This window comes from Labrus bergylta, chromosome 15 (assembly GCF_963930695.1).
Source record: "Labrus bergylta chromosome 15, fLabBer1.1, whole genome shotgun sequence".
Taxonomy (NCBI): domain Eukaryota; kingdom Metazoa; phylum Chordata; class Actinopteri; order Labriformes; family Labridae; genus Labrus; species Labrus bergylta.
In genome coordinates this window covers 20,281,248-20,308,689 of record NC_089209.1, presented here as the reverse complement: position 1 = coordinate 20,308,689, position 27,442 = coordinate 20,281,248, and the positions used below count along the sequence as shown (strand labels likewise).

At 40.8% G+C, this 27,442-nt stretch overlaps 2 protein-coding genes across 2 annotated transcripts; both read right to left on the bottom strand.

The window, feature by feature from the left end:
• Window positions 1–5,511: 5,511 nt before the first annotated feature.
• LOC109983678 (uncharacterized) lies at window positions 5,512–6,852 on the bottom strand. Its single transcript, XM_020633488.3, has 5 exons — window positions 6,784–6,852; window positions 6,652–6,707; window positions 6,338–6,580; window positions 5,657–6,228; window positions 5,512–5,575 (listed from the first exon to the last, which is right to left on the bottom strand). Exons 1-5 carry the CDS (start codon window positions 6,807–6,809, stop codon window positions 5,564–5,566), a joined length of 909 nt encoding a protein of 302 aa, XP_020489144.2. The 5' UTR covers window positions 6,810–6,852; the 3' UTR covers window positions 5,512–5,563.
• Window positions 6,853–10,065: 3,213 nt separating this feature from the next.
• LOC109983677 (uncharacterized) lies at window positions 10,066–11,394 on the bottom strand. The gene is made up of 5 exons (XM_020633487.3): window positions 11,334–11,394; window positions 11,202–11,257; window positions 10,888–11,130; window positions 10,208–10,779; window positions 10,066–10,128 (listed from the first exon to the last, which is right to left on the bottom strand). The coding sequence occupies exons 1-5, from the start codon at window positions 11,357–11,359 to the stop codon at window positions 10,117–10,119; spliced, it is 909 nt and encodes a 302-aa protein (XP_020489143.2). The 5' UTR covers window positions 11,360–11,394; the 3' UTR covers window positions 10,066–10,116.
• Window positions 11,395–27,442: the final 16,048 nt, after the last annotated feature.

Genomic DNA, 27,442 nt, shown 5'->3' with positions numbered 1-27,442 from the left:
TCAGAATATCATGAAAATAATCAAACAAGCAGACATAAATTGCTTACATAGATGGTGTTTGTAGAATCTCGCTGTTTGCAGGGGGGAACGTTCCTAACTGTGTTTGTGTGTGTTTATGCCTGAAGGCTGACATCTGGGTGCCATGTTGATGATTCTGGTCTTCTGGTCAGCAGAAATGTGCATGTTGTGAGGATGTCACATTCCCACAGCTCTTATCCCAGAAGTAGCAGAACTATTGACAAAGCAATTGGAATAGCACGACTTCCTTTGCATGGTTAGTTGCAGCAAATGGTTGAAATTATTCAAAATAAGTCAGAAATTAAGTCTTCTGTCAAACGAGGCTCTCTACTTTTCTACCGAAAACATAAAGAGGATGCAATTTGCACAGCATTGCAAACATTTTACTTGCAGCAGTTGTGTATCTGTCTCGCAAATGTAATTACAACCTCATGCTTCATGTCACACAACCTATTTTGGCATTATTTAGCCCGTTCTGAACTGTCTATTTTGTGAAAGGGCTATTCTGTGTATAATCAGAAGCCGCACAAATGTTTGCTCACAGATCCGATCCGGCCACTTCTTCACCACCAGCCACATGTGACACGAGGTTACAAAGTTCTCTTTTAAGCTTGTTTAGGAGCAGGCCCCCCTCCTGTGTGCCCAGCTCCGTGGGAGAAAAGTGGCCTGGAGCGCCTGTGGTGAGGAGGTGCTGTATCCTCTTCACCAGTAAGCGCTGGGCAGAGGCCCTGTAGATGCAGACAGTGAGTCGCAGAGCGGGAGTTGGGAAATCACGGTTTGGAGTAAAACCACGTCCTCGGGGAACAGGGTGTCAGCAGGGATGGCGGTTGACGTCCTCGGCCACACAGAGCCACAAGGCGGCCACAGAGACCCCACTTTCCATTGGATCACAGGGCTCAGGCCCCACTGGCCTCTCTATAGATATACAGTCACTAATCTACTGCTCCTGACCAGTACCCAGTCAAATGACACTGCCCGCCCAGTAAACACACTAGGCTTCACCAGAGTAAATCCGGCACAGCTGGCTGCTCCTGGGAAAACAGGGGGGTAAAAGGAGGGAGAAATGGATGGAGGGCGAGCAGGGAGAGGAAGGTGGTCAGGAGACTGAGAGCGGTGTGGTCGAGCGTGGTCACTCAACAGCTGCGGCTTGGGAAGACTCTCTCTTTTGGGAAAATCTGACCCGCAGGAACAAAGGCTTTGTGGTCATGTCGAGCGTGGAACTAAAGGACAGGAAATGCAGTTTTTTTTCAGAGGGTGAAAAACACTGAAGCCACTCGGCGGGAGGTTTTGGTCGTTTACGATGCAACCATGTCGTCGAGCATCAAAACTGCACTCATCAGAAAACAGAAATGACAACTTATGGTTGTGATTATTTTTGATCCCTTATATTCACAAGTCCCTTAAATATATAGGAAAGATCAAAACCATTGTTACTTTTACATGGAAAAGAGTGAAATGAGGCTGACGTTTATTCAGTGATATCTGTTCGTGCTATACATACTTAAAGTTTTTAGCTTGCAAATATAAGAGGACATTTTCAAGATATCTTTATGTTATAACTTATTTCCAATTCAGAATCAGCAGTTAGGCATCTAACTTAAATACACTGATGAAGGCATTTTCCTTTGATAAGACGCACCCAACTGATTAAATTACCAGGCTATGACGCTAGAAAGAACTAATGAGTCAAAAAGATGACCCTCTTGTGAAACAAATGAGCCAGACAAAATATTCCACCACATCTTTCTATACAGAAAAAAATGAATCAGTTAAAGGCTTCAGAGATCATCCCAAATTCCCAGCTATAGTCTCCATTTGGTTAATTACATGAGGTCATTATAAAATAGCTGTTTCAGTTTGAATGATTAGTTCCCCAAACCTGCAGAAATAAGACTGGGTGTAGTTCAAATTTACATTGACTTTTAAAGACTTCTGCAAATAATAGTAAGAAAAAGTGAGCAGACATGACAACGAAGACACCTGATGTGATCCACTTAAACAATGTTTTTTCCCCCTCTCAACAGGCCGTCACCTCGCCATGGAGACACAATCGAGCAAAACATTTATTTATATTTTTGCTTCAGCCACACCCTCTGTGTCTGCTTATTTAAGTCTTCCCTTTACTGTTACTCTCTTCATGGCTTGCTCCGTCTGTCATAACTTCACTTGTATCTATTTTCAGTTCTTTGTTCCCCGATTCGTCACCTTTGCCTGCTTCTACTCGATTTATAGCTCCAGATAAACTTTTCTTCCACATAACTCCTCCTTCCTCCCACTCCTCATCTTCCCTTCCTTCTTTATTTTACAGACAGACTCTCCTCTCTCCCCTGTCCCACTGTATGTTTAATTCCACTGGTGTCAGACCTCCCAGGTGGACCCAGACGCAGGTACATAGCTACTGTGGTGGGGAAGATTCTCTGTGTAGGCTTCCTGACGCCTGACCTGCCCCCCACACACTCACACACACACACACACACACACACACACACACACCTTGCCACAGGGGGGTCAGTGTCATTGTTGGCATTGGGCACATGCTTGTCGTGGCGCAATATTAAATCTTCTCATTTGATTTGGACTGTAATTATGTCGTAAAAACAAACTGGCTGTGAAGCCGTGGCCCGCCAGTGTGATCTACTTTCATCAAGTGCAGACTGGCTTAATTATAGAGTGTGCCATACACCCATCTTTCACTGGGCAGCTTTTCCTGCTGCTTCTTTAAGCCATCACATTCTTTTATTGTGCGTTAATCACAAGGCAATTGGGCCGTTCGCAGTGGCTGGGGGTAGATTTTTAACACTGGTCTGTACACATCCCTTTTTTTCCCTCCCCCTTGGAAAAAAAAAAGTAAAGCAGTTGTACATGGTAATGGAATTTGATGCCTCCTCTATTTCTGCGGTGCACTTAATGATATGGTATTCATACCACAAAGGTATTCAAATGTGAGGAATCTCAGCAGAGAATAAAGGATTTGCTGTTCTTTGTGCACTTCAAATTGAGTGTGTGAGCTTAGATAGATAAATAAGTAAATTTGACAATAAATGACCGAATCTCATCAAAAGAAATCACACTGATGAGAACGACTGTAAATAAAAGTCAGATCTTTCCCCCCCCCCCGAGGGATTTAATTTCTGTTTCATTATGTTAAGAGGGAGCCGTAAAACACTTGGAGGAATAACACTCAAGTATGAAGATCTATGAATTTTATGGGCAAATTATTTCCCCCATATAGCCATGTCTTTTTATCTGGCTTTTTTTACTGCCAGACATCTGAAATTCATGTTTGTTTAGGCCGACATTTGCCTCATGGCTAAGTCGAACCAGATCCCACCTTCACATTGACTGGCACAGGAGGACGCCAGATGCCAAATCGCAACATATGGTAATATGTATATTCATTTTTCTCTGCGCTGCATGCAAAACGCTTTCAAGCACTGCCTCACTGAAAGAATTAAATTACATTTATTAAAAGTGATATTTCAAACTAATTTCCTGTTTTTGTAATTTGAGTTTAAATGAGTTTGGTTATACAGAACAAAGTTACCATAGAAAACTAGCAATTGATCATTCAAATGGAAAGCCTTTACTCCTTAAAGTCACAAAAAGTAACTATAAATGAAACCCTAAAGAAGAAGCCATTTCCTCAGAATATTAATCACAATTACAATCTTGATGTCAATGCTCAGTGGCAACCAATAAGAGAACACATTCAGGATTTTATGTCAGAGATGAGTGTGTGAGGGGAGGATAAAGGATGGAGCCGTCTGGGGACTGACCCCTTTATGTCTTAATAGTCGAGCTGAAAAGGAGGGGAGACTATGAAAGCTGAAGGGTCACCGGGGGAGAACTCTCTCGTTTTTGTCCCTCTCCACCAGCCTTTTATGATGGGTTCATCTGTGTTGTGACAGGTGTGTGAAGTGGGCACCTTACTGGAGGTAATTGCCATTTCTCTCCTGTGGGTCATTGTTTGTCCCTTTGCCTGAAAAGACCATTAGAAAAAGAGGATTTTAGGTTGTTACAGTGGCACAGGAGTAAGAGATGAAGATTGTGTTTCTTTTTTTCACTCTGGCTCAAATAGAATAAAAAAAGTGTAATTATTAAATGTCCAAAATAACCTGAAAGGGATCCATTAATAGTGTGTTTTGCTGCACATAAACAGAGGCAGTAAACACACCCTGCTGATGCTGCTGTTCTTTGGCTTGAACAGACTGCTGTGGCTTCACTGTAGAAACCATTACGGTGCCACAGAGGAGAGTCATAAAGGTGATTAACAGCTGCTTCTAATTAAAGATCAATGGAGACTCTTTGAGGTGATTTGTTATATGAATTAGGATGCCCACTGTCCATTAATGACATCAGGCAATGTCACTGTAACAGATTGGGTATTGATTCCCTCTTGTTTGAGATGCAGCTCAAACCAAACTATACATCAAAACTACACAAGACGTTGGGATTTGTTTATGGACGTACTCAAGTGAGATAAAGAAAGGACCTTTCACCAGCCATTCTTTGGCCTCCCATGTGTTAAAAATGTATGGCTTTTACTTAGTGTAAGAATTGCATCAGAAGATGGATATGTGGCATACGTCTTTCTAATGTTGCAGCTGGGGAAGTTGGATTTTAAAGTCCCACACCCTGATTCATTGATTAGGCAGATCAGCAGTGAATCAAAGGGTATAGGAGAACCATGAGACCATTGTACAACCACAGTTGTGTAAACAGTTCTACACACCAAAATATGGATCCTGGGAAAAAAAAAAAAAAAAGCAATAGGAGTGCCAGTGATGTGAGGGAGCATGTAAAGGTTCATCCAAGTGCTTGGTAACTACCCACGTTTAGGCCCAAAGTTTCCCTGTGGCATGCAATAGACAAAGTGGGCATATTCTTTTAGGCATGGAGACATTCTGCAAGCTTATGGGTAAGCATCAAAAGCTCCCTTTGGTTTGACCAAGGACTGTAATCTTGCTTTCCTGGGCCAATATGAAGTGTTGCCCCATGCATCATCATACCACCATCCCAAACATTTGCCTGCACCATCATGAAACTACTGCTTGAGACTGGATGGAGTCCAACTTTGTACAGCTCAAGTAGTTTAAAGGTACTTGGTGAGAACAGCCTTATATGCAAGAGCCCTTGCAGAGTTTTACAAGGCATATCAAGCAATGGGTTGACCTATTCAAACATCATTTTTAGGCATTCTTTAAGGCTAGTAATCATCAACTCAAGAGTAACTGTAGTTACAATACTATAAATCAGGCCTTTAATTTTAAGTCTTAACAGTTTAAACCCTTTTGCTTATCTGCTACATGCAAGATTTCCAACATAACCCATTACACTGACATGAGTGAGAAGGATTTGACTTGCACCAAGTCTAACACTACCTGTAGAATAGTTGAATATTTTTTTAGGAAGTTGGAAACACTTCAAGCCATTATGTTGCTGATGTCTTTCGGCAGGATGACTCGACTAAACAAAACAGAACTAAGGCAAATGTGAAGTTAAAGAGATCTTTATTGAAACCACAAACAGGTATGCAGGGATCAATTTAGTAGCCAACCTGGAAAGAAGAGAGAGAGAGTACAATTTATATCTCTCAAGCTTTGACAATTCTGTTTGAAGCTAAAAGAAATTAGCCTACCTTGCTCATTCCATGTCCACCTGTTGAGCTGCCCTGACCAACTCCTTGGTAGGGATAGTATACACCGCCAGTGCTTTGCGCCACAGGTTGGCTGGGCTGATTGTAGGTCTGAGGGGCTTGCAGCTCAGGTACCGACTCAGCCTGCTGAGTACTGGGAAAGCGGTACCTAATGTAGTGAGAGTCTTGCCACTGGTTGGCTCCCTGTTCAGAGCTTTGGCTCGAGTGAGTGAATGTGCCTGGAGGATACTGGCCGGTCATAAACATGTAGTCATAAGGATAAGGAAGAAAAGGCCAGCTTCTGCCAGGGAAGGGAGGTTGAACAACACTGGTGAACTCTGGTTGGGCTTCCACTGCTGCAACACGAGGGTATTGCTGGAAGCCTTGCGTTTCAGTCTCAGATTCAGAGCGGCTGTGGTCAAAGCCGCCTTCATACTTTGACAATTCACCTCCCTGGTACTGTGGATAGTAAGGGCTGACATTGCTGGAGTAAAGATGATCAGGGTTACTGGACACCCATCGAGTTCCATCAGAAGGAAGCCTAGGAGGTTCAACAGCCCAGGCTGAGGGGCCCTCTAGGATGAGAAGGTAAAATTAAACTCAAAGTCAATGTCAAGTAGTAAGCACCAACAGTTACTAAAAAAAATAGCGCTAAAACAAGAATGTAAAATTAGCATCAGTTACCTTGGACAGCGGCTGGTTGAAAAGCGTAGCCTGAAGGTACAGGTGCAGCAGAGTTAGGTTGTTTCTGCCCAGTGGGTTGAGAATAAGGATATTCGTTGTCTGGGGCAGCTTGTACAGGTGCTGGATTTGAGAGAGCCCCCGAACCAGAAGCTGACGGGGCATAGCTACCATAGGAAGGCATTTCCCAATTTGAGCCAGCAGGAGGGTTTGCACCATGACCGCTGCTTGAGCTGGGATTATTACCTAGGAAGAAAGAGCAGGTCGTAAGTTTTAAGAAACACAACTTTCACATACTGATAAAAGAGATACTCTACCTTTCTGTGCAGGGAAGCTGTAACTTGGACCAGTCAGCAAAACCAGCAGCAAAGCCCTTTCGACAAAAAAGACAAAGTGTGACTATACCATGCAGAAATTAGCCAGAGCATCACAAACAAAACCATGCTTACCCAGCAGTGAAAACACAAGCCATCATGTTGAATGAGCAGCTGCACTGCCATCATCAAGCCGAGAAGCGTTTAAGTATACTGCAGGTGACTTGAACTGACCAATCTGGACATAACAAGCAAACAACACACGGCTGCTAGCAAATCAATCCTGATGAAGGTGATCCACCATGCTGACACTTTAACAGAGGATGAGAGTCAGAACAGTTCTCTCAGTTTTTGCAAAAGTTAAAGGTTTTGGGAACAACAAAAGTAGATGCATTACAGTTTTCTACACACATTACAGAATATTGTTTATCTACAGAAAAATCAGTTTTTCTTCTTAGTTTGTGGGTTTTGTGTATTTCTTGTTACTCTTGTGATTTTCTTTTTTCTTGTCATACAGTGATATCATTAAAAGTAAACAAATACAATAAAACTAATTATTTACTTTTGCTAAATAGTGTGCTCTTCCCATACTTTATACAGTAATAGTATGGCTTTTACTTAATGTAAGAATTGGATCAGAAGATGGATATGTGGCATATAGTCCATAGGCCAGAGCCCAAAATTTAACTTGTTGGTACCATTCAAGGTGGCAAAGGTTAGTGATGATTTTTGAAAATGTCCATGTCTGTAGATTATATTTTGGTATGATAGACTTTCCTGAGTGGTAGCTGAGTCATAGAAACCAGCTCATAAAGAGACCCCCCCCCCCCCCCTCATTTCAGTAGTAGATTTCTGAAATGACCTGACCTTCAGGAATATCTTTTGCCAGTTCCAAAACTGGTTCATGGTTTTGTATCTGAGCTGCCCTGAGTAGAGATCTCCAGGAGTCAACACTTTGTGCTGAAACTTAGGTCTGATTATTTATTGTCATCACTGGCACACACTGTACGGGGGGTGATTTTTTGTTGAACGGCTCCGTTTTGATTTTGAAATCTCAATGAATTATCCATAGTTAGGCGCGTAGCTGACCTGATTGACAGTTGGGCGCGATGCAACGATTTGTCAAGAGGCTTAAAACCTGCCTCAGCTCCAGCACTCAGCCTGTTGTTAGGTTGACTGAAAGTTAGGGTGAGACAGGATTTCCATCAGGGCGGCTGCTGATGAGCCCCCAGAGCCTCCTACCGAAACAGGTGGGTGACGTCACTCAGGTTCCGTCCAGTAATATTTACAGTCTGTGGTATATGCTTAATGCTATGCAGGTTAAACAATCCAAATCAGTATGTCAGGCATTCAGCAAGTTATTGTTGTTAGGCTGTACTGATGTGCACAGGCTAGTGGTGCAGCAAATCAAAGCTTGGGCAATTAGTTAAAATGTTATAATCCTTTTATCATGTACAATAACAACACAGTATGTTGAGGGTAAAGTTAGCACTTACGTTGTCAATATGTATTATTTGTTTAACTTGTTCATAACTGTTTGTCTATTTATATGTTATAGACTGGGAGCAATGTAAACCACAGTCAATTGCCATATATGTGTACAAATACTTGGCCAATAAAACATATTCTGATACCCTCCAAAAGATGGCTTTGCTTCCATTTCCCGGGTCAATCACAGATCTCTAGCTAGCTAGCGGGCTCACTAATTTCTTTACACGCTGGAACAGCTGTACTGGTTGAAGCAGAAAGGGCATGTGCTGGATACTGGGTGGTGGTAGGCTTCAAAGAAGAGCCACTTTCTTAAAGTGGAAGTACTGTGAGTAGTGCGTACTGTATGAGTGAGTGAAGTACTTAATTTTTTTAATTTGGTTTATTTATTTTTTCATTGTTTTATAAAACAGAGTAAACATTTATTTTAAAGACACAAAATGACTCTCTTTCAGAGTATACTGTTACAAATTGTATTTGACCTTGTTCTAGCCCCGTCACATTCCATTACAAGCTGAAATGGGAGGGTAAACGTGAGAGATTTCTGTCAGTCATTGTTCTCATAATATTGTTTCACAGTGATAAAGTATGGGCATATCAGACATTTCCTGAATCCTTAGAGGCTTGTGAGTATTCCAATTTCTGTATTTTGTGTCCCTGATGTTCCTAGATGTCACAGCGCTAAATGCGAAAGCCTATATTAAGCGGAAATTGGAGGGAAAATTTGTGGGTTTTTTTACCATTTCAAGAGCCACAGTTACCTCAATGTATTTCAGAAAGATTCACAATTGGTCTTGAATGAAAGCCAAGAATGCCCCCTTTAAAATGATACCAAACACAATAGTATTAAACATTGACAAATGTTCTGAACCAAGATATGCACCAGCATCTGAAATGCATTTCAGTTTGGGGAGGGGGGGGGGGTCTCTTCATGAGCTGGTTTCTATGACTCAGCTACCACTCAGGAAAGTCTATCATACCAAAATATAATCTACACACATGGACATTTCCAAAACCCCACTAACCTTTGCCACCTTGAGTGGTACCGGAATCTGGTCTGGCCCATAGACTAGTACATTTCTCAAATGTTGCAGCTGCGGAAGTTGGATTTAAAACTCCCACATCCTGATTCATTGATTAGGCAGATCAGCAGTGAATTAAAGGGTTTAGGGGAACCATTGTACAACCAGTGTTGTAAATAGTTCTATACATCAAAATATGGATCCCAAGAAATGCTGTAGAAGTGTCAGTGATTTGAAGGACCATATAAATGTTCATCCCGAATGCGTCGCAATTACCCACATTTAGGCCCAAAGTTTCCCTGTGGCATGCAGTAGACAGAGTAAGCATATTATCTTGAATGTGTCAGTTCATTTAGGCATGAAGACATTGTGGAAGCTTACGGGCAAGGTAGAGAAACGCACCCTTCGCTTTCAGGCAAATCCCAACCATTTGCCTGCACGGTCACTGGGAGTACTTTCAAACTACCACTTAAAATGGGTGGAGTCGAACTTGGTACATGCAAAGTAGTTTAAGGTACTTGGTGAGAACAGCCTTATATTTAAGAGCCCTTGCACAGTTATTTTACAAGACATATCAAGCAATGGGTCAACCTAGTGAAACATTTTAGTAGGCAATCATTAAGGGTAACAATTATTAACGCAAGCAAAAATTACTAATTTTAGTACCATAAACAATGCCTTCCATCTTTAGAGTTTAAACCCTTTCGCTTATCTGCTACATGCAAGAGTTCCAACATGACCCATTACACTGACATGAGTGAGAAGGATTTGACTTGCACCAAGTCTAACACTACCTGTAGAATGGTTGAATATTTTTTTTTTGCAAGTTGAAAACAAGTCAAGCCATTATGTTGCTCATGTCTTTCGGCAGGGTAACTGAACTAAACAAACAGAAGCAAGGCAAATGTGAAGTTAAGAGATCTTTATTGAAACCACAAACAGGTGTGCAGGGCTCAATTTAGTAGCCAACCTGGAAAGAAGAAAGAGATTACAATTTATATTTTTCGAGCTTTGACAATTCTGTTTGAAGCTAAAAGAAATTAGCCTACCTTGCTCATTCCATGTCCACCTGTTGAGCTGCCCTGACCAACTCCTTGGTAGGGATAGTATACACCGCCAGTGCTTTGCGCCACAGGTTGGCTGGGCTGATTGTAGGTCTGAGGGGCTTGCAGCTCAGGTACCGGCTCAGCCTGCTGAGTACTGGGAAAGCGGTACCTAATGTAGTGAGAGTCTTGCCACTGGTTGGCTCCCTGTTCAGAGCTTTGGCTCGAGTGAGTGAATGTGCCTGGAGGATACTGGCCGGTCATAAACATGTAGTCATAAGGATAAGGAAGAAAAGGCCAGCTTCTGCCAGGGAAGGGAGGCTGAACAACACTGGTGAACTCTGGTTGGGCTTCCACTGCGGCAACACGAGGGTATTGCTGGAAGCCTTGCGTTTCAGTCTCAGATTCAGAGCGGCTGTGGTCAAAGCCGCCTTCATACTTTGACAATTCACCTCCCTGGTACTGTGGATAGTAAGGGCTGACATTGCTGGAGTAAAGATGATCAGGGTTACTGGACACCCATCGAGTTCCATCAGAAGGAAGCCTAGGAGGTTCAACAGCCCAGGCTGAGGGGCCCTCTAGGATGAGAAGGTAAAATTAAACACAAAGTCAATGTCAAGTAGTAAGCACCAACAGTTACTAAAAAAACAGCGCTAAAACAAGAATGTAAAATTAGCATCAGTTACCTTGGACAGCGGCTGGTTGAAAAGCGTAGCCTGAAGGTACAGGTGCAGCAGAGTTAGGTTGTTTCTGCCCAGTGGGTTGAGAATAAGGATATTCGTTGTCTGGGGCAGCTTGTACAGGTGCTGGATTTGAGAGAGCCCCCGAACCAGAAGCTGACGGGGCATAGCTACCATAGGAAGGCATTTCCCAATTTGAGCCAGCAGGAGGGTTTGCACCATGACCGCTGCTTGAGCTGGGATTATTACCTAGGAAGAAAGAGCAGGTCATAAGTTTTAAGAAACACAACTTTTACATATTGATAAAAGAGATACTCTACCTTTCTGTGCAGGGAAGCTGTAACTTGAACCAGTCAGCAAAACCAGCAGCAAAGCCCTTTCGACAAAAAAGACAAAGTGTGACTATACCATGCAGAAATTAGCCAGAGCATCACAAACAAAACCATGCTTACCCAGAAGTGAAAACACAAGCCATCATGTTGAATGAGCAGCTGCACTGCCATCATCAGGCCGAGAAGCGTTTAAGTATCATGCAGGTGACTTGAACTGACCAATCTGGACATAACGAGCAAACAACACACGGCTGCTAGCAAATCAATCCTGATGAAGGTGATCCACCATGCTGACACTTTAACAGAGGATGAGAGTCGGAACAGTTCTCTCAGTTTTTGCAGAAGTTAAAGGTTTTGGGAACAACAAAAGTAGATGCATTACAGTTTTCTACACACATTACAGAATATTGTTTATCTACAGAAAAATCAGTTTTTCTTCTTAGTTTGTGGGTTTTGTGTATTTCTTGTTACTCTTTTCTTTTTTCTTGTCATACAGTGATATCATTAAAAGTAAACAAATACAATAAAACTAATTATTTACTTTTGCTAAATAGTGTGCTCTTCCCATACTTTATACAGTAATAGAGCAAATCACATTGGTACATGTTTCTGTTGATCATTATTCTAATTCCTTAGTGGTACTTTATAAAGTCTAGATCTGTTCATATAGAAAAGAAAAAGCCCTGCAAAGATTTAACAGATTAGAACAAATAGTAAAATGTAATCTGCTGGCACAGCCTATTGAGAGGCTCACAGAGAACGGCAAATATAAGATCTTTTACTATATAAAAACACCCTGAACCATATCATTAGTTATCAGAAATGATCAAACTTCATCCCAAAGTACAGCAGTGTTTTGTCACTTCATAATATTAGGGTGTAAACTTTGACACAACCCAAGATTTAAAGAACATATTTGAACAAAACTGATAAACTGCAAAACTATATGAGAAATGGGAGAGTGTTTGATAGCAGCACATCCCTTCATTAAGATCTTCCTCCTCTATACCCAGCTTGAGACTGTGCCAAATGTGCCGTGGCTCTGCATTGTGACAATTTCCGGCACTTCAGATGTGTATTTCCTGGCTTTCTAATCAGAATGCTATTTTGTATCTCAAAAGGGGCTCCATTCAGCCCAACATTAACAGCCCTCGTCTGTGATAATGTGGATGCTTCGGGCCATAGGCCACCAGCTGCATCCACTTGTCAGTCTTTGGTACAGATGCCCTGTCTGTCTGCTGTGGCGAATGAAACTCATGGACTAAATTGGCACTTATTGTGCAGAATGATTTTATGTACGCATTTTAATGTGCCTCATCCAATTTCTTAACATGGTTTAATTATATCTGCAGACAGCCATCTCAGATTTTAAAATGATTTTAATGGAAAGCTCCTGTCCCTCTTGTAATTTATGTCTTTGAGTGGCCAGTGGAGACCGAATGGAAACGTTATAGATCTTTGTAAGGAACTGAATACTCTAAGCTAATTTACCAAAATCTGCTAGATTTTCTGTGCATCATATTAGTTTCTCATACAAATCAGATGAAGAGAACTCAATTATGATGGATCAATAATTCAGCATTCTCAATTATGCTTTAATTGTAAGAAGCAATATCATCCAATCTTATTGTGCAGAGAGGTGTTGTTGCTCTGCAGAGCTTTAGCTGATTGTTTATATGAGATTAGAGCTGTGTATCAAAGAAAAGATCAGGCAATGTCACACAGCCTTGGATAGCCAGCAAGTGACACGTGCATAGACACACTCCCGCACACACTCGGATGCACTCCCCCAATACACACACACACACTCTTAATGACACAAACACATAACATAAAGCCAAATGCTGCCACTAAAATTTGCATGGTGCTCAGTAATGCATTAGTGAACATCACTTGGCAATCTGTTCATACGGGCTTAATTGGATTTTAATACCGCCTCTGATCTTGTTTTCTAATTAACGGCGGTGGCTGGCAACCAAGCAGAACCATGCACCCAGCAACACCTTTGATCCCGGCCATATGGAGTTCCTCCAAGCACGCCGGGGATGTAAAAATCCCTCACCTAGACGTGGGCGAACAACAGGCCCCTGAATCAAAATGGATGGGGTGAGGAGAATGAAGGAGGGTGGAGAATGGAGGAGTGTGGCAAGGGGTGTTGAAGGAGGAGGACGAGGAGGAGGAGGGGGGCGGCACAAGGTGGCGGTGGGGGTGGGCAGTGGCATGTGTCATCCACACATCCCGGCGGCTTTGTTATTGATTAATTTCTCTCACGATCACTTGTGATCACAGATACATAAAACATGAGAGGGGGGACTGAATGCCTGTACACCTTATCATCCTTGCTGCCATTTGACACCCCCTTCTTTGCTATGTGGAAATGTCAATAGCTTTTCTAATCTGTTTACTTCTCCCCTTGTGGCTACTGCTTTATGCTTTTGATGAAGGGCTGCCAAAAATGTGTCCTTTTCTACCCTTGCTTTTCCTGCTTTGGCAGACCGAGTGCGGGTATTAAACTTTACGTCTCCACAGTTGCCCTGGCTCTCTTGCTCTTATTTCAATATTTAAAAGGAAATCACACTCAACACCAACTTCAGTTTTAGAAATGACGATTATTCAATAGATAGCTTTAAGGCTCGTTCAGTCAGCTTTTTGAGTACTGATGTGGTCTCAGCATATTGACCAACCAAACCAACTCAGGTTTAATGTTCAGCAACATTTTATCAGTAGAAGCTCTAATTTGTTTATGCTGTTAGCGGCAATAATGCTCTTATCAATGCTAGGGACATACTTTTTTGGCGGAAACAAATACAAAATTCATGATTATAAAATTTGATATAAAATAAAATATTTGCTAATCATCCACATTCCTTCTGCTGTAGACATGCCTCTTACTTACTTATACAATAATCTGTAAAATGGGGATGTGTACAAAGGAATTTAAAGGACTTATCAGTGTGCCATGAACGAACACTTAGACTTTTGGAGGTAAACTCGTATCATAAATATAATTTTTGAGTGAGAGTTGAGTAGATAGTTTATACCATCCTGATCATGTTTTAAAAAAAAATGATAGCTTAGTTTAGTTTAGCTTGGTTTAGCTTGGTTTAGCACATAGAGTCCAACCCTGGGGTCTGGGGGAGCCAAAGACCTCAGGGAGAGTGTGAAAAATTCCCCACTCCAAAGTTGTCAAAATACGTTTTTGCTTTAATTGACTTAAATCATGATGACACAATACCAGGTAGTTTATACAAAGGTCTTTTGACAAGAACAAGTGTGTAGAGGTCTATTCGGTTGGGTTGCTATGAATCAAAACAAATTAAATTGATCTAAACTTTTGACAGAAATGTATCCTTTTATTCCGTGTGGGCCCTGGAGGGGCTCAGCTTTTCTTAGATACAAGTAGGGGGTGCCCAGAGGACAAAATGTTTGGAACCACTGCTTCAGTGAGGACAGTGAAGTCTGCTCTGTCAAATGGTAACCAAATCTGTATCCCTATAGCTAATATAGACAATTTAAATCTTTTCCATTTAATCTGTAAAAAAATGGATGTGTAAAACAGCAAGTTGGGGCTTCACGTGCATGACTATTTTTTGTCCACGAGCACTTACCTGCTCATCAACATCATGTCTATGATGAGAGAAAAGAGGTAAATAAGTTAAACAATAATCTTGAAAGGCTTTGATTGACATTTTTATACTGTCAGAAAAAAGGATTCATTTAACACCTGGTTCCAGGTTTTATGCTAAGTAAAGCTAACTAGCTGATGACTGAAGTTCTTATTTGATATAAATGCATGAAAATACTAAAAATGTTTATTTAATTATTGGCAAGTGAAGCAGTAAAGGTATATCCCAAAATGTCAAACACTTTCTTTGAGACCTAGTCTGTGTGCTCCTTTTGTTGGTTTCTTTCACCTTTTGCACACTACTAAAGGGTGTAACAGGATGCCTTCAAGGCCGCGGACATTCCTGAACATCCCACAAGAGGTACTGACTGTTCACAGTATATCTGTAAGGTTGATGGATCTCGTCAAGTTGGGGCAGCTGGACTTACTGTGTCGTTTTGAAGACATTTCAGAAGCCCTCCCGAAGGCTTAACGGTTGAGCACTGATGTAGGGGGAGGTCATCAGTTGTGAACCTCTCTGGGTGCTGATAACCTTGACTTCAACTGAGAGTAATGACAAAACACGTGACAATATGGCAGTCATCCATGCATGTGTTTTTTTTTAAGCTTGGCAAGCTGCCATTTACGCTGTCTGACAGAAAGAAGCTCATTAACAATGCATATTAATTAAAATATCTGAGAAAATGTGGCCTGCACCTCTTTGATTGACAACCAGAAGGATAGTACTGTTAGAGTGTGTTTTTGGGGGTAACATTCACTGTATAAAGCAGAACATCAGACCAGGGAATTACATTTTTATAGTATGAAAGTGTTGATCATGGCAGCAGCAACCCTGAATAAAAGTGTGAAAGTCCACACTCAAGCTCTTATGCTGCTGTTTGGCACATCGCTCTGTGTTTCATTCTGACTCTAGCAGAGAGGCAGTCTGACATCTCATGGCCTTCGACAACAATAGCAAAGAAAAGGAAAGGCCTGAAAGTCCTCGCCAAGTGCACCTGAATGATGATGCCATTTTACATGCTGGTTGTTTGTCCTTCACAGGGCAATTATTCCAACAATGTGTACTAACTCTTTTAAAGAGGATTGTGACATATTGTGCCCTGGCTAATGACAAGAAATGCATTAAGACTGAAGTGGAGTTTCTAATGAGACAAGGCCCGAATGCCTTCTCTTTCTTTTATATGGAACTGTTTCTTTCTATGAAACATGGAGTCCTTGCCCTCCTTTATTGATCAAATTGTCCTTCGACCCTTGCATGTCAGGGAAAGTCGTCTTTCTATCAAAAACACTTTCAAGCACACTGAAATCCATGTTTACTTAAGTGGGACATTTTTAATTGGAGTCTTTTCTTTTACAACGTAATGGATGGACCTATATGGGAAGCGGCCTTTGCTCCTGTTTGAATCTAGCACTTTATGCTTTCTATGTCTACTAAAAAAGTTTCATAAAAAGTTGATTACGTGCATTTCACAAGTCACACTGTGAAATAATTTGGTGTTAGCCAAGTTTTGATACAACAATGCCAGTCTACAGCTCATCTTACTGTAGCAACATACATGCATGTCAACAACTGTAGCAGCACTGATAAAGCTCAGTTTTGTGAGTATTCTTATGTACCCTCCTTGGAAGTCAAAATGTTGAAAACCCTTACTTTGACGCTTCCAAATAAGCAAATCCAGTCATTGAAAATTAAACTGAATTTGGAAACTCATTTGAAACTCTCTCAGACCATTACATTATCATCTTATTGTGTTTAGTAGTATGTTCCTCCATTCACGCGTCAGCCGGCCCATGGCATGATAGCTGTTCCACCAGTCTGACTGACAACGTCACACAGGCCTGTTATTCAAACTGTTAGCACAGACAAAAGGTTACACGCAAGTCATCATTGTTCATCTAAGGATGTTCTTTTTTATTGCTAACTATTTTTATTTTTTATTATCATGTTACTTCAGCATCTTTTGCACTACTCACCACTGTACTGTTTCTTATTTAGTCTTGTACATATTAGTCTTTGCTTATGGTGTTTATTTTTGATATTTAATGTTATACTTGTACATAAGAGAGCCCAGTCCACCAAAGTTAAATTCCTTGTGTGTGTAAGCATACCTGGCCAATAAAGCTGATTCTGATTGTGATTCTATTTCTGTAAGAAGACAGGAAACAGCTTATACTATTTAACCAAAATTACCTGACATCATAGGACGACGCAATACAGACCCTGTTATTTCGAACATGTATAACAATTTACATCTTATGTTGATATTATATTCTAAATATGTATATTTTAGTTATTTGCACAGGTGCCCATTTGTATTGAAACACAAGCCATTTTCACATATGCACTCCTTAAAATTTCTAGAAAATGTCAGACCAACTGTCCCTGAGTTGCTTGTTCACACATGCACCTTATAGCGTCTCTGTCGCACCCCCTGTGGGGGTAGGTAGCATATGATCTCAAAAGAACGACCGAAGTGGTGGACAAAGCAGCAGAGTACAATGATATGGTGCTATGGGGCCGCAGGAGATCCCCAACCCCACTCCCATCAGACATGTTGCTACCTTGACTGTACTTCACAGCAAATGGGATTAAAGTTGCACCTTTTAACTGACTTGGCTTCTCAACAGTAAAACTCAGGTCATAAATCAAGATTATAATTTGACCATAACACCATAATTGTTGGATACTAAGATGAAAAACGGAGGATTTAATATTAATCCAGGGTTTAATCACAAAGAGAGATGAAAGATGAAAACACCCAGATGGGATCATGTTTACATTTCTGCTCAGGGTAAATGTAGTGTACATGTTTTCCAGGTACGGTATGTACTCTTATAGCAAATATGGGTTTTGGCTGAGAGTCGAAGTCGAGGGTCTAATTATGGGTTCCACAAAATAGACTAGAAAGTCCTTTCTCCCTCCTCTGCTCACACACATACATGTGTATGCATCATACACATTGCAACGTCCACAGTGATGTACACGCCCAGTGTACTTAGCCCAGGGTGATTCTGGCACGGATACAGAAACCAAAAGACAAGTCATATCAGCAATGCAAACCGTCCCTCGGGTCAAAAGTGATCAACATCAGTGGAATACCACAGCGAGTTACAGACTGTGGAGCAGTTAGCTTCAAATACAGGAATGAGCCGCCTTGCTCAATCAGTGTTGTGAAACCAAGGGAATAAACATGCATTTGGAAGTAAGGTTGATTTATGGTGTGGGCATTTTATAAGTAGTGAGTGAAGTTTGGATTTTTATGTTGTGTCCTTATCTGAGGTGGAAAAGTGAACATAATCGTAGAAGTACAGATTACTATGTAAAGAAAAAGACTTTTAAACTAAACTTTTACATAAACTTTGCTTCACTTTGCAAATCAGCTCAATGCTGCTCTTAATGAGCTAAGGTATTGTCTTCAACATCTTTAACGTTGTTTTTGCCATTTTTTCGTCTGTTGAGCGCCGTTTGCACTGAGGAAGACGCCAGAGAATCTTTATTTAATGTGTTCTTTAATGTGGTCTCGTCCATTAAGGTTCAAGAAGTCTTGAAGTTTGTGAAGCAACGACTCATAATTCCTTCAAATGCATCAGCTTTAGTAAGGACCTTTTTTTGAATATGTAGGGATCGGCAACTACATATTTTTGTTAGACTTTTGACCACCCTTGTGGAAAGAACTGTATGTCTTATCCTGACCTTTACAAATGTATTTGTGCTTTGTTATTTCCAGCCTCTGGTCCCTATCTGCCTTTCCGAAAGACACTCACAGTTACAAGGAAAATGTATATTTGACAAGAAGTTGCAGGTAAAGAAATGAAAAGACTTTACAACAACACATTTAAAAATACATGATAAGTGGAGCTTCTTATGTATATGCTAGGCTGCAAAGGGCAGGAATAAAGGTTGTCTCCCCCACCAGAGGAAGGAATTTGAAAAGAATATGGTCAAGTCAGAACCCCTTTGTATCATGGCAATTCACTTCTTTTCTGCCTGCCGTCAAAGAGGAGATTAAGTTGTCAAAATGTGGGTCTTGGTCCAGACTGGTCTTTTGAGTGGATATTCACCAGTCTGATCTCCGTCACTGCTAATAGACAGAGCTCAAAGGGGAGCAGGGAGAACAGAGGAGGGAGAGGGGTAAAGAAGGCTTTAGGATCACTTTACCTGGATTCGGCACTGTGGCGCTGGTGGATTAGAGCCCCGGGCCTCATGGCACGCTAGTCTGCAAACACCCCCAGAGCGCTGTTGTACAGGTATGAAGACACATGGACACACACTTGCTCTTTTACAGCTAAGTGGGCAGTAAACATATTTATTTGAGGATCACTTCTCTGGGCATTTCACCCTGATCAATCATCATCATCTGTAAACATGTCAAAACTCAAAATGATACACAACAAAATGCCCACTGATGTTTATACTTGGACTACATCTCAGAGTAACACGAGATAAAAACAAGTACTCTTAATTCCAGTGGCTTTAAAAACTTCTGCTCTGATTCCTGGCTTGTGTACAGTTGGGATGCCTCACACAAACTTTCGACGACATCCTAGAAGCTTTCCGAAGTCTGTTCCTGCTCTGATACCACCGTGTAAGGTCACTCACTCATCCAGAACTGCAAAAACCATAACCCATAAAGAGAAAATACAGGTTGTTCTTGGCAGGGAGGAGAGAAAACCCACCGAAGCTTCATCCCTCTCTGCCGCCTCTGCCTACTCTCCCCCCAGTCACTACCTGATGACTTCTCCATCCGTTTTAATTGGTAATTATTTTGCGGGGTTTAATGCCTTTATTCAGACTGTCAGTGTGGAGTCAGGAGAGGAGGATTAGGTGCCCCAGGGGGACGAGACACTGGCACGGCCAGGACAGCTCATTTTTACACGGGCAGGGGAGGAGGACAGCTCATCTTTGATCCGGTTGGGGCTTCGCAGGCCAGAGGGGTGACAGCTGCACTTTCTTTAGCCCACATTTGAATTTGAATTCTATCTTAGGATGCAGCGCGCCGCGGACTTGGCAGGGCAGTGGGGTAATCTGCTCGGCACAAACGCCCGGGCCTTTTCTTCCTGTGTGCCCTCGCAGAGATTGGAGTAATTAAAGTTAAATGGAATGCATTAAAAACTCACTTGTGCCGAGGCTGTGGCGGCCGTGCCAACAGTGAATGGGCTGGGGCTGTCCTTTTACGCTACTCTAATCCTGCAGAATATATGTGTGCCCCGTGACTTTGATGCTACGCTACCAAAGCATCGGAAACGGCTACCAGCGGAGCTACAACTGACTGCTGGCTTTCACCTCAGAAGAACATCTTGGAGAGCAAATTCAGCTGGATTCTGACATTGGCAGCAGGTCGGATGGAATCAGTTTGAAAAAGGCTATTAGCACTTTCCAGACTCACATGTCACTGTCACATTGCTCTGCCTTGATTTACCGCCTATTTAAATGCCACACATTCCCCTGACCTGCGGTAACATTTAAAGTGAATTCTGACAAGCTGCCGATGACAATAACTTTGACATAAAGAACTTGAACTGTTAATTGTTCTGTGAAAAAGGCCGGCCTATACATGAAGAACAGCTTTCCATGCCAACAGATTCTGGCTCTGGACCAATGTATCTTTCCACAAGAGATGGGCGCTCCCAGTTCGTTAGCTATCTGTGTATGGACAGTTGATTGCCGCAGTAGAAATACCTGCACCTATAGTTATAGACTGCATGGGAACCAGGCCTGGTCTTCAAAGTGCGTGTCAACAAACTTGAAGCATCAAACACAAAGGTAATTGATGTCGTCTTTCATTTTAGAGGAATGTGGACAGAGACAAAGAGGGGCAGGCTCTCAAAACTATCATCATAATCTCTCAGTGGCTTTGTGTGTGATCCTCAAGCCCTTCTAATGAGAGGAGATAGGACGGGAGGAAGATAGGGGTGTGGGAGATGTGAAAAAAGGGAGAGGGTTTTGTGAAAATTCAGAACAGAGCAAGTGGTAAATACTGATGCTGTGGCATACCATCAGAATATTACTTTAATTAAGAGAAACATTAAATCATTAATTGATTAGTTGATAAGTTCCAATCATAAGGCCTTTTCTATCCAGAAAAACGGAACAGAATGGCTCAAATGTGTCTTTTACCATCACATGTTACACCAAATATGTCTCTTTAGGTCAATAAGAGTCCAGGTAACCAGCTAGTATGGCACTTGTCCTTGTCATCTGATGTTACACAATAACTTTTACATGCCAGACATATTTTGTGGGAAACAAATCAAACAAGACTGACAGAAGTAAGTATGTGTTGCATCCTTTGTTGGGCAATGATTGAAAAAAAAAAAAAAACTTAGCTACACACTTTGTCAAGATTTCATTCCTTGTTTAAATGCCTTTCCCTTATTACAATTTCCTGTTATCCTTGCAGCCTGGTCACATCAGACACTTGTATTCTTCCCTGCACTTGGAGGTACAGTACGAAGGCTTAAATCCCAAGAGTAGTTGCCACTATATCTTTGCTTATTGTGTAATTTGTTCAATCAAATTTTAAAAATACCTTTATCAGAAGATTCAACTCTCTCATTACATCCAGTGCAAGTGTTCCTGTACATGTGTATGCAGCGTTGACAAAACATGTAATCCTGCTTTCTTCTAAAGGTCGATTGTATGTGAACATTTGCAGCATAAAATGTAAAATAAAAGCATTTTATAAGGGTCTGACATGTCCCATTGTAGCAGCTGTAGCTCAGTTGGTAGAGTTGGTCATCTTTCAACCAGAACATTGGGGGTTCAATCTCCAGTTCCTGCAGCTTCATGTCCCATGTGTCCTTGGCCAAGACACTTAACCAAAAGTTGCTCCCTCTGCTTTGTTGGTGGCGTATGAATGTGTATGTGTAGGATTAATTATTTTTGATGGTCACTTTACATAGCAGCCTCTGCCATCAGCGTGTGAATGGGTGTGAATGCGTAGGTGTGACCTGCAGCGTAAAAGTGGTTTGAGTAGTCAGAAAACAAAGACCATGTAACATTTGTGTTAATTGTAAATGCAAGCTGGAGTGAGGCCCAGGCTGCAGCTGCTGAATGCAATGCATTCTGGTAAATGTAGGCACTGCTGGATGACTTTTGTGAGCAGGAAAACTATTTATAGATCAATACTGCAGCCACTGAGGAACATACTGCTTTACTTGAGTTATATACTATCAATCTTGATTGAGCTCAATATCAATTCTTCACTTAAAACGTGACAAAATGAAACCTCTTTAAAGACATTTATGGGGATTTTTGGGAAGAAAGAAATTGCTCTTTGCCTCGATCACCTCCCCTTAAAGTAGTTATAAAGGAAATATGACGTTACATCAGCAGATGGTTTTCCTGGTTATCTAGTTTGTTTAATCTATTAAAAACAAAACAAATTTTATTTTAATGGCTCATTCTTCTTATTTAACCACCCATGACAACATAAGTAATTGAAAATTTTCAGGTAATTCCCCAACAATTGCTTATTTACAATCATATCTACATTACAGTGTCTATAGTGTATCTGCTGTGCACAGGTACTGTGGAAAGGGAGAATTGTTTAAATCTGTAATGTCGGGTTTTGGCAAATCATTTAATGCGGTGGGATCAGTTTTGATTAAAAATCCCCATGGTTTGGTGTTAAATTGAAATTCAAGAAGTCTACAGATGTACTTTAGCAATTCATCCAAACAATTCTGCAATCTATATATTTTACTTGATGAGGCAGTCTCATCTCCGATGAATATTTTGAATCCACATAATAGGACTCTGAAGACAGATGATCTGAAGGATTATTTAGGCTCATTAGATGAAGAGGTGTAGATAGAAAGAATATGGAATAATAGGCAAAATCACAGATAATAAAGCTGTCCCTGTAATGCACTGACGGAGCTAATCCCACAGGTCATACCACGTGTACACTGCACATCTGTACATTTCACCTGCACTTTGTGATTCAAGTAGATCTGCAATGCATACATCATCCTTTTAGCTGCAAAATCATCCAAAAGTGTGACGATTACAATCATACTTCTATTGTCTGTAATAAACAAGTGAGCTGGTGCTTCTGTGGAGGTGGGATTCAAGTGCTTATTCACTTTAAAGTGAAAAGAAACCCTGAATAACTAATTAAAAAGCATTTGAATACCAGTATAAGACCTTGGTTTATACTTCTGTGGATTTGATTAGTTGTGATTTGTCTATTCGCTGACAGACGTCTGATGTTGGCGAGATAGGGGAAGAAAGCCAGAGCTTTTGGCTGGGAATCACTATTATTCATGGGCAGCATTTGAGTGTGTATTTCCATTAGATGTGTGAGGGCCTCTAAGGTCTAAGAATGCACTTTAATAGATACCTGTCAAATGTAATTAACTATGTTTTTCCTATATCATACGCTTTCCCATCGCCTCCAGCCAGAGGCTCCACAGTGTGTTTGTGTGTGTGTGTGTATACAAGTACACAGGCATGTGTGTATCTGTGTGTGAGAGAGACAAGAGTCTGTCTCAGCGCCTTTTGCCACCCAGCGATTGGAGACAGTTTTAATTGCAGCATGACAACCACAAGAAAGGACCAGAAGCCCCATAAAAGCCAAAGCAAGCTGGCAGCCGTCCCACAGTGGAAAGCTAGCCATGCCATAATTACAGGTAAAAAGACCTCTAGCACTGCAGCTCAGAGCACCGTGTTTATTTGACACCAATCATGCAACTATGCAGGTATCCCAACAATAACGTGCTCTGTCCCGACAGGACCGCGATGCCTCCGAGAAACGACTTGGACATCACCGGTGATCAAGGAATGTCTTGTGGCGTTGAGACCGAGCCCATGTCAGGACATGAAAGTGAACACAGAGACCTTGATTTTTTTTTTTTTAAGAGCTCAGATGAATTCACCAGCGTGAGTTACATTACATCCAGTCAAAGAGGAGCCTCGCAAGGCATCAATAATTCATTGTTACAAGACTCACTTCTGCCCCCGGTGAGCATGTCCATTTAAACGTTTTCATACATCTAAGGCTGTGAAGGGGCCGCATTAAAGACGCATCAGCAAACTTAGTGACACCTGTTCAGAAGGGAATTCAGTCTCTTTTTTTTTTTTGGCAGAGGGGATCACCTGCGCTAATTCAAGCAGTAGATGTGAGATTCACTGACGTCTTTCTTTCCTGGTGTAGATTATTTGTTCTTGTATGAGCAGAAGACTTAATGCTCGATACACACGTGTAAGTGATGTTTCTGAATAAAAAAAATATCACCCTGCTGTCCTTAACAATCAAACATTTTACTAACTGTGATTCTCTGGAAGTGTGGAAAAGGCAGTTTTACAGGTTGCTGACAACTGCTTCATCTGACACCTAACAGGTGGAAACTTTTTCTATCTAGTCAGCAATTTTTCAGTTTTTTGTAGCTCATAGAGAGGCATTGATATAAATTTCAGTTTGTTTCATAACCAGCTAAACAATCCTCACAGGAGCTTTAAATGAACTTTGAGAATTTTTGAACTGGTTATGAAAGAGACTGAGCTGAACGTTGATGTCTCTGTGTGACCTCCAATAGCAAACCAAACTAAGAATAAGATTGTCTATATTGTTTTGTTCAATACCTTATGGCGCTGTAATTGTGACATGTGTTGAGGCGTCTCAGAGGGCACTAAAGGTTTGTTTTTCATTAACGCATAAATTGGTGCTGAACATAATTATCTATTTATTTGATTATTCACGGACAATTTTTAGTCTGACTTATTCTGATTGATGATATCTGCGTCTACTTTTTCTTTAATGTCTGCAGAGCTTTGTGTTGTGTTTGCACTGTTGCTTTTGCGAGAAAATGTAGTTTCCAGCGGATAAATAAAGTCATTTTGGATTTGAATCTGAGTGAATAACCCTGCTTCCACCAGGTACATGTGTGACCAAATAAAGCACACTGGCTGAACGTGCCGTAAATATCCTGTAATGATTTGCAGTGAATGCTATATTTGGAAATTAAACAGCTTTGGCCCCAAACAACAAATATACAGGAAAAGATCAGCAAAGAGATGAGAAACCTCTTTGTCCAATGGAGAAGGAAAAAAATCAACCTCAAAGTACAAGTTCAGCTTTTAAAGGTATAAAAAAATATGTACAGCACCAACAGTAAAAGTTCTCATTGTGCAGAATAAAATAAAGTTTGGTATTTTAATCAGTGATGTATAAATGTGTTCATCACATTAATGTTGCAGGTGATTAAATGGATGAGCTTTTACAAATGAATAACTTAATAAGCTGCTTGATACTTTCAATTTTAATTATACATTATATTTTATTTGTTTATTATGATATGTAGATCTAAGTATGAAATGTAACTAAAGCTGTCTAAACATGTTGTGCAGCAATGTAAAGGCCCAATTTAATAGAAGTTGTGTTGAGTAGAATTAAAAAATGTAAAACACTCCAGAGAAACACAGTTTCCCATATTAGGACTAGTGCAGTTTAAAGTACTTGTTAAGTAAATGTTCTTCATAATATCTCAACCTGGTCAATGGGGGATGCAGAGTTGTCTGGCCTGATGACAAAGAGGTTAGAAAAAATGACTCATTGATGATGAACTTTCAGAAATGTGCTGTAGTGAGCAGGGGACCCTCCTTCAGGACTGCCTCAGTAAGACTTTTAAATCTGCTCAGCTCATTCAATTCAAACATCATCTTTCAATTTTGAGAAATCACATCGGTAATCACACCAATACATGGAGAGTGTAAATCAAACACATTTTAGTGACAGCACTGCTCTCTATTTGGAAATCCAGACCCCAGCACATAAATCTCACCTCTGTAAGTGCTTTACGAGAGCACAATGTGTGTTTTATGTGTTCTTTATGAGTGTGGAAAGGCCACATCTTGAATGACACTCTCTGCCAGACCCATTGGCAGGAGAAAAAAAATACAAAAGCGTTTTACAGGCTCGTTTTCTATAACATATGCTCACTTTCTCACTAAGAAGGAGCACGTGTAAAAATGCGACATGTTTCCTCTCGCGGCTGCTCGCCTCTTTTTTCATGTATTCATTCATTGACTGCTCTGTACTTGTTTCCAGGTTGTGGTGATTTACTAGTTAGCTAATGACTGTCAGAGCAATTGCCTGCTAAAGTGGTGAACCGGGGCTCAAGTGAAGAGGAGTGTTTATCACCGTATTGACTTTCTGACGAGGGTGTCACAGCCTCTTTTTAGACTCTTTTGTCACCAAGATCAGGCCACTTGATGTGCTGGGCGAGGAGGTCACATGAGCCACAACTCAAACTAATCCCTGTTGTTTCAGAGCTTGATCACGTTCTGTTTTCTCCTCTTTCTTTCTTTCTTTCTTTCTTTCTGGTTTTGTTACAGCAGTAAGAAAGGCCAACATGATGAACATGACACGGAGCAAGATTACGGTAAAAAATAAATAAACTGTTGTAGATTTGGTCAATAAAGTCTGCCAACTGGACGGCCAGCACACAGCAAATAAAGACAAGTTAAAGGAGCAGTTTAATGTGTTTGCTCAGAATTAAACAAGCACACTGATCACACTGTGATGTTTGCAGGTTAAATATGGAGGTAGAGCCAGGGGGGGGTTAGCTTAACGGCTAATACTGAAAAAACAGATAGCACACTTCTCCTCATTTAAATTGAAACATTTGTGTTTTTAGGTTCATTATTTATTCATTTTTCATGTAAAGCCAAGACTGTCCCTCCAGTATAATTAATAAACTAAGCTAAGCTAATCACTCTCTTAATAAAGCTACAGATTAAGCATACAAGGACAGGAGAGAGGTATACGTCTCGTTGCTTCACTGTTTGTAAAACATCAAATAAGTGCATTTCTTTATATACACATCTCTTAAAACAGTGGCCAAAGGCAAACACCAACCTTTAACTTACAAGCAGTGTCAACACAGGTTGAGAAGATTGCAGGTGGCTGTTCAACATGAGTCTGGTTCTGCTGATGGTTTCTGCCTCTTAAAGGAAGTTTTTTCCCGCACTTTAAATTTACTAAATGTTTCTTAGTTCTCATGATGGATTAATGTTGGGTCTTTGTAATATAAAAAAAATAATATAACAAACTTCTTTTACCTGCTCTTTTGTTAAGTGTCTTGACATCAAACTTGTTGGGAATTGGCGCTATACAAATAAAGATTGATCAATTGATTTATTGGGTACGTTTTTGTTGGCCTTTTTTCATATTATTCTCTTTCACAAATGTCAGATGGCTTGTTTTGTATCATTTTATTGAAGACAACATTAAAGATCTCTGACGTGATTGATTGATTGCGTGGAAGAATCCATCTCTGCCAATACAGTTTGTGTGATTTTTTTTGGACTGATCTAAATATTTAAACCTTGAATTAATTCACCCACAAAACATCTCCTGTATATAATTGCTATTTTTGACAACATGAATGAAGGTTTTGATCTATTTTCCTTAGGGACTCTTTGCATTCAAACACATATGTTGACCATCTGTCCTTACATTTTCCAAACATGTCATTGATCTACTGTCAAATTAAGAAGGACGATCTTTTGCATCAGACTCTGTTTTCTTCATTGTTGTGATTTACTGCAGCTTAAATTAATGCTAGGGATATTGTCAGCTGACTTTGCAGTGAAGCTAAT